At 52.0% G+C, this 8,017-nt stretch overlaps 1 protein-coding gene across 1 annotated transcript; it reads left to right on the top strand.

Annotated features, from left to right (window-relative positions):
* Positions 1-2,754: 2,754 nt before the first annotated feature.
* LOC119316544 (GDSL esterase/lipase At4g26790-like) lies at positions 2,755-5,320 on the top strand. The gene is made up of 2 exons (XM_037590868.1): positions 2,755-3,311; positions 4,469-5,320. Exons 1-2 carry the CDS (start codon positions 2,778-2,780, stop codon positions 5,156-5,158), a joined length of 1,224 nt encoding a protein of 407 aa, XP_037446765.1. The 5' UTR covers positions 2,755-2,777; the 3' UTR covers positions 5,159-5,320.
* The last annotated feature ends 2,697 nt before the right edge of the window (positions 5,321-8,017 follow it).

Genomic DNA, 8,017 nt, shown 5'->3' with positions numbered 1-8,017 from the left:
GAAAAAATTATCCGAGTAAATAAGGATGTTATGCGTATGTGTGTAAAATTTCAGAATGAAATACTTTAGAAATATGATCTGTACAAAAAGACAAATTCATAGTATGAGAGAATGAATTGTATCATGTGTTAAAAAGCTTCAGATTTGTTTTTTTTAGCACAACCCTCATTTCAACGTATTTCATCCTGAAAATTAGCATACTTGTGCATTATGCCTCCATGTAAGCTATATTTTTTCAGATTTTTTTGAGATGTAAAAATATGAATTTTGAATTCTTCAAAACCCGGCGTCCATGGAGCTCGGCCTCCAAAAGTAGAAAGTATTGTCTTATCTTATTTTTTGGCGGGTGCTGATCTTTTTTTAGTTAGAGTATGTGTATCATTCTGAGCACCCACACTTTTGTGCAAATGGTGCACCTTGTACAAGATGTTAAATTTTTTGAAAACAATATGCACTTGCAAGTAAGTGATATAATGACCGTGCATGCAGTAATAACTTATCAATCCTCCTCTGCATGACATGCTGTCGCTACAGTTCCCACCGCCCCCAATGATTCTCACGTCACCTCTATTTTTTTTCGAAACAGAGGCAAAAGGATTGCCTCATCGATTAATTAAGAAGAAGAGAATTGCTCGGTTAATTTAGGAAAACCGGGCGAAAACTGATACAAACACTACAAAAGTGACACTCCAGAAGCGACTCACTCTCACGACCACGTAGACGGTCCACCAAATGCTCCCAACACACACTAAACCACAGCCACTTCTACGACTCAAAAGACCAAAGCCACGTGGACAACGCGAAACACTAAGCACTACCAATCATGAAATTGCAGCTGCCTTCCCTTTAGCATCATCAACCAAAGAAACCTCCAACTGCTCACTTGACAGAGGCGAAACTTGTCCTTCAATCGAGGCCGCCGACATGTCCACCTTCGTATGCTCCACTGATAGACTCAGGCATAGCTCCCTAAGCTCAGGCATGATCTGCAGCACCGGAGTCACAAGCACGGCGATGGACTCGCCCTCAGTGGAAGACACCATAGGAGGGGAGGTAGGCACCGACGATGAATGGACTCCAACACGAGGGGAAAAAGAGCCATACAACTCCTCACCCCTGTCTTCCACGGAGCAAACACCGGCCACACAAGGAGAATGTGACGTCAGAGTGGTCTGCAACAGAGCCGGCACAAGGGATAGTCTACCCAGAGCAACCTCCGCTCGCTCCAGAAAGCTCTCAACCCGCGCCACACAACCTTGCAATAGTGCAGTCTGATCAGCCAATGCGGACTGCAACATCAGCTCGGACGGGGTTGCCGAGCCAGCAGCAACAGAGACAACAGATGCCCAAGACCCACGGTGAAGCGCCTTCGAAGGGGGTGTGGATCTCACCGAACCCTCACATGAAGCAGGAGCAACACGATGCACGGTGCCGAGGCGGGACACATGCGGCACATCAAGGCATGATAATGAGCTCAGAGGACGCCGGGGGTTGCGACATTCACGCGCACGATGACCATTCTCCAAACAACGAGAGCACCGCAATGGATCTCTGCAAACAACCGCACGATGCCCATAAGCAAGGCATCTACAACATCTACCATGGAGCCAAGCAGGGATGGGACGAGGAGGACGAGGAGCCATCATCGAGGATGGCGACGAAGTCGAACGACGCGGGCCGCGCCGCGGTAGCACCTCCTGCCAACCCTCATTTGTGTCTGTGTCATGGCCCATGCAAATCCCTTCGGAGTCGAGGGCTTTGGTGACAGTCGGCGGCGTCTGGGGGGCCAACTCCTCGTCGTCATCTTCGTCATTGTTGTCAGCAGCGGAGGCCCACAACACAGCTCGTGGTGCATCGGTCAGCCCGTTGCCCATGCCAGCAACGATGCTTTTTGCATTGTCGGGCAGCGTCAAGGCCATCTCCTCTCCACAGCCCTCATTGTCTCCATTGGCCGGGGCCACAGGGGCCGGCAACAGGGCTCGGGCTCGCGGTGCACTGGTTAGCTCACGCCCCATGGCAACAACGGTGCTCTTTGCATTGGCGGGCAGCGACAGAGCCGGATCCTCTTCACAACGCCCATCCTCTCCATTCGCCGGGGCAGCAGGGGCCGGCAGCAGCACACTTGAGACGACACCGACAAGAGGGACGGGGGCGGCATGAGTCCGGACAGAAGCAGATGTTGACGCAGGATTGAGATGGGGCGTGCACGAGGCCTTCACACCCCCATCCTCCCTCCTGAATCTGCAAGCTGGCGGCAGCGGCCGCGGTCGAGGGACAACGCCAGCAGCCGGGATGGTGCTTGCAGCCCAAGTGCACGACCCTACTCCTGCCTTGGTCTCCACGACGCTATCAGCCCGGGATGACGATGCAGACGGCGGAAGGACGACGGCTGCAACAGCCGGAGACGCCGCCGGAGCGGCGGCCGCCGCGGAGGCCTCCTCGAGCGGCATCGCAGGGCGAACCGGGGCGCAGGGCGGCGCTGAGGACGTGGGAGAGCGCGCCTCGGGGCACCCGGATCCGGTCACAGCGGCCGCAACGGAGCACGGAGGCCGGAGATCCGTGCGTCGGCGGCGCGCGCCCAGCCGCCACTTGCACGGACGCGACAGCACCATCCTTTCCATCTGCTTGACGTCGGGCTGAGCCTCGCAGGGAGAAGAGAGAGGGCAAGCAGGGGACTCCGGATCTGGCCTCGGCAGCTGCAGGGGTAGCCGGAGAAGGGAGATCGAGTCGCCGGCGCCGGGGGCGCTCACCCGACGCGGGTGCGGTCGCGGGAGCCCATGGGCACTAGCGGGCAGTCGGAAGTGTCGCTTACCTCTATTTATTACGATGACACGCCGCTCCCTCATCCCCATCACTCTCTGCTTACACCACTCGTACACACACTAACCACTCTGCTGCACTCGCTGCCGGCCTCGGCTCCCATGGCGTCCGGCCATTTCCAAGTGGAAGCGGCGCTGCTGATGCTTCCGCTGGTAATGCTGGCGCTCAACTCGGGCGGCGCTGCTGGTGCGGTGGTGCCGGCGGTGATCGTGTTCGGCGACTCCACGGTGGACACGGGCAACAACAACCAGATCGGCACGACGCTGCGGTCCGACTTCCCGCCCTACGGCCGCGACATGCCGGGCGGCGCCCGCGCCACGGGACGGTTCGGCAACGGGCGGCTGCCTCCGGACTTCATCTCCGAGGCGCTGGGCCTGCCGCCGCTCGTCCCGGCGTACCTCGACCCGGCCTACGGCATAGGCGACTTCGCGCGCGGCGTCTGCTTCGCCTCCGCCGGCACCGGCGTCGACAACGCCACCGCCGGCGTCCTGGTAAGCACCGCATGCCCCGGTAGTTCGTACCGTAATGTTGACCGTGCTGCTCAATACTCCTGGTTACAATAGCAGCACTACTAGTGATTTCGTGAGATTTTCCGGCAAATATTGTCAGAGCGACAGAGCGCGACATGAACTTAGCGACATGTACGTGCACACGCCTGCGTATGGGTGTGGTGCACGTCGATTACGTACTTAGCCATGGATCGTTACTCATCACAGCGCGCCGCAGGGAGGTGGGTGAGAAAGGCAGAAGAAATCAAAGCCGAGTAGGGAGCAGGGGCCCTCCCCGGTCAGTCACAGACTAACAGTACGATTCGTAGCGTACGTTCGTCAGTTGTCATTTCTCGGCGGTTTAAGGATCCGGCGGGAGATGGTTTCTCCGCTGAGCAGTTTTGGAGCACCCCCGTTTTTTGGCAAACCTGCTGGAGTATGGCATTTCTAGACGGTGGAGATAGCATGTTCTTGTTCGCCATTCAAGGCTCAACAACTACCTGTGCCAGCATTTCTGCTTGGCAAGATTTTTAGGTTCTGCCACGTGGCGCGCATGCATGGGCTCGACGAGGCGCCGTCTGCCAAGGCCAATCCGTGTGCCCGCGGGCGAGGCGGAGTGTGGGGAGGGGAGACCGGAAGACGAGGTGCGACCAGTCGCCTCTCATGGCCACAGGCGGCTGGCGTCGCCGGTGTGTAGACAGTGCGTGAGTAGGAACGTGCGTACTACAGTCCGGCACTTCATTTTTTGACTAAATAATGCGGTGTAGGAGTACTGCACTTGCTTTTGTTCTGGCTTTTGCCGTATCCACCACACTTGCTTGAAAATTTTCATAACTTTCAATCAATTTTGTGATCGGTTGACACTGAATGCAAATAACTGGAATTTGAAAGCACAACGACTACCATCCATATTCTTCCATGTGATGCATTAAGCTCTAGATTCACCTACTACTTTTGGATCGAGTTGCGCCGCCGTTCCTACTGTTCAGAATCCCAAATCATTCCTTATATGCAATCATCGAATGTGGCACTACCCACTCTTATTACTCACACGAACAGAGTGCTACAGACACCGTTGATAATGTAGATAATTTTGGATCTATTGTTGCATACTCCAAAGTCAAACCTGCATGCATGCACTGACAAGCTCGTCCCCTTAGTCAGTGATCCCGCTGTGGAAGGAGGTGGAGTACTACAAGGAGTACCAGCTCCGCCTGCGCGCGTACGCCGGCGCCGAGCGCGCCCGCGCCATCGTCCGCGGCGCGCTCCACGTCGTCAGCATCGGCACCAACGACTTCCTCGAGAACTACTACATGCTCGGCACGGGCCGCTTCGCCGAGTACACGGTGGCCGAGTTCTCCGACTTCCTCGTCGCCGGCGCGCGCCGCTTCCTGTCGGAGATCCATCGCCTCGGCGCGCGCCGCGTCACCTTCGCGGGGCTCACCCCCATCGGCTGCCTCCCGCTGGAGCGCGCCGAGAACATGATCCACGGCGGCGGCTGCATCGAGGAGTACAACCGGGTGGCCAGGGAGTACAACGCCAAGGTGGAGGCCATGCTGGGGGGACTCCGCGCCGAGCTCCCGGACCTCAGGCTCGCCTACGTCCCCGTCTACGACACCATGCTCGACCTCGTCACCAACCCGGCCAAGTTCGGGCTGGAGAACGTGGAGGAAGGGTGCTGCGCCACGGGGAGGTTCGAGATGGGGTTCATGTGCAACGACGAGGCGCCCATGACCTGCGCCGACGCCGACAAGTTCCTCTTCTGGGACGCATTCCACCCCACGCAGAAGGTGAACCGGATCATGGCCAACCACACCATCGACATCTGCTACCAGCAAGGCCTCCTCTGAACGTGTGATCGACCATCGTACATTAGAAACGCAATTGATCCGCCGACTATTTTGTGGAGTGAAAAATTGTTTCAATATGTCACGTACATGCATGGGGCAGATTCAATTCAGAAGGAACAAGGGTTCTGCTACGGAGTACTACCTCCCTCCATCCTGATTTATTGATCCTCTATGTAACTTGTGTCAAATTTTAACCAAATATATAATTAACAAAATGTTGATGCATGTCAACAAAAATTATATCGTTAAATTCGTATTTGAACATAGTTTTCATTAATATAATTTTTGATGACATGCATGGACATTTTGTCAGTTAAACTTATGGTTAAAATTTGACAAAAAACAATGAAAATCAATAAACCAGAATTGAGATAGTAGTAAATGTCAGACACCATGAACTAGGATTGGCCGGATCAAGGACTAGATCGTAGCAAAAGGTTCGCCATTGACAAAAACGATGGGTCTGACCGGTGAAAAACTATCATCACTGCGAGATCCCTTGAGTAGGCCCGTAGTAAGGATTCGGTCCGACAAGCTTGGATGGCAAGCAACTCTAGCAGACCCTTTAAACCTGCGACCCCTATAACTATTGGGGAACGCAGTAATTTCAAAAAAAAAAAATCTACGCACACACAAGATCATGATGATGCATATCAACGAGAGGGGAGAGTGTTGTCCACGTACCCTTGTAGACCGTAAGCAGAAGCGTTATGACAACACGGTTGACGTAGTCGTACGTCTTCACGATCGACCGAGCCTAGTACCGAAAGTACGACACCACCGCGATCTGCACACGTTCGGCTCGGTGACGTCCCACGAACTCACGATCCAGCAGAGTGTCGAGGGAGAGCTTCGTCAGCACGACGGCGTGATGACGGTGATGATGATGCTACCGGAACAGGGCTTCGCCTAAGCACCGCTACGATATGACCGAGGTGGATTATGGTGGAGGGGCGCACCACACACGGCTAAGAGATCAATGATCAACTTGTGTGTCCATGGATGCCCCCTGGCCACGTATATAAAGGATGGAGGGAGGAGGAGGCCGGCCATCATAGGGCGTGCCCAAAGTGTGGAGTCCGACTAGGACTCCCTAGTCCTAGTAGGATTCCACCTCCCACATGAAATAGGAAAAAGGGAAGGGAGAAGGAGAAGGAAGGAGGGGGCGCCCCCTTTCCCTAGTCCAATTCGGACCAGTCCATGGGGAAGGGGCGCGGCCACCCTTGAGGCCTTTCTCTTCTTTTTCGCATGGCCCATTAAGGCTCAATACGAATTCTCGTAACTCTTCGGTACTCCGAAAAATACCTGAATCACTCGGAATCTTTTCGATGTCCGAATGTAGCCTTCCAATATATCGATTTTTATGTCTCGACCATTTCGAGACTCCTCGTCTTGTCCCCGATCTCATCCGGGACTCCGAACAAACTTCGATATATCAAAACACATAAACTCATAATACCAATCGTCACCGAACGTTAAGCGTGCGGACCCTACGGGTTCGAGAACTATGTAGACATGACCGAGACACGTCTTCGGTCAATAACCAATAGCGGAACCTGGATGTTCATATTGGCTCCCACATATTCTACGAAGATCTTTATTGGTCAAACTGCATAATGATATATGTTGTTCCCTTTGTCATCGGTATGTTACTTGCCCGAGATTCGATCGTCGGTATCCTCATACCTAGTTCAATCTCGTTACCGGCAAGTCTCTTTACTCATTTCGTAATGCATCATCCCGCAACTAACTCATTAGTCACAATGCTGGCAAGGCTTAGAGTGATGTGCATTACCGAGAAGGCTAGAGATACCTCCCCGATACACGAAATGACAAATCATAATCTCGATCTATGCCAACTCAACAAACACCATTGAAGACACCTGTAGAGCATCTTTATAATCACCCAGTTACGTTGTGACGTTTGATAGCGCACAAGGTGCAACTAACTCATTAGTCACAATGCTTGCAAGGCTTAGAGTGATGTGCATTACCGAGAGGGCCCAGAGATACCTCTCCGATACATGGAGTGACAAATCCTAATCTCGATCTATGCCAAATCAACAAACACCATCGGAGACACTTGTAGAACATCTCTATAACCACCCAGTTATGTTGTGACGTTTGATAGCACACAAGGTGTTCCTCCGTTATCCGAGAGTTGCATAATCTCATAGTCAGAGGAACATGTATAAGTTATGAAGAAATCAGTAGCAATAAAAATGAACGATCATTATGCTAAGATAACGGATGGGTCTTGTCCATCACATCATTCTCTAATGATGTGATCCCGTGCATCAAATAACAACACATGTCCATGGCTAGGAAACTTAACCATCTTTGATTAACGAGCTAGTTAAGTAGAGGCATACTAGGGACACTCTGTTTGTCCATGTATTCACACATGTACTAAGTTTCCGGTTAATACAATTCTAGCATGAATAATAAACATTTATCATGATATAAGGAAATATAAATAACAACTTTATTATTGCCTCTAGCTCTAGGGCATATTTCCTTCAGTCTCCCACTTGCACTAGAGTCAATAATCTAGTTCACATCATCATGTGATTTAACACCAATAGTTCACATCTTTATGTGATTAGTTCACATCTTTATGTGACTAACACCCAAAGGGTTTACTAGAGTCAATAATCTAGTTCATATCGCTATGTGATTAACACCCAAAGAGTGATCATGTTTTGCTCATGAGAGAAGTTTAGTTTACGGGTCTGCAACATTCAGATCCATATGTATTTAGCAAATTTCTATGTCTAAAATACTTTGCACGGAGCTACTGTAGCTAATTGCTCCCACTTTCAATATGTATCTAGATCGAGACTTAGAGTCATTTAGATC

Source organism: Triticum dicoccoides, chromosome 6A (genome assembly GCF_002162155.2).
Source record: "Triticum dicoccoides isolate Atlit2015 ecotype Zavitan chromosome 6A, WEW_v2.0, whole genome shotgun sequence".
In the NCBI taxonomy this organism is placed as follows: Eukaryota; Viridiplantae; Streptophyta; class Magnoliopsida; order Poales; family Poaceae; genus Triticum; species Triticum dicoccoides.
This window is presented reverse-complemented; position numbering and strand designations above follow the sequence as displayed.

Coding starts and splice junctions, on each gene's coding strand:
- LOC119316544 (XM_037590868.1), top strand. CDS start 2,778: ATGGGCACTAGCGGGCAGTCGGAAGTGTCGCTTACCTCTATTTATTAC. Junction 3,312..4,468: donor ACGCCACCGCCGGCGTCCTG/GTAAGCACCGCA, acceptor TCGTCCCCTTAG/TCAGTGATCCCGCTGTGGAA.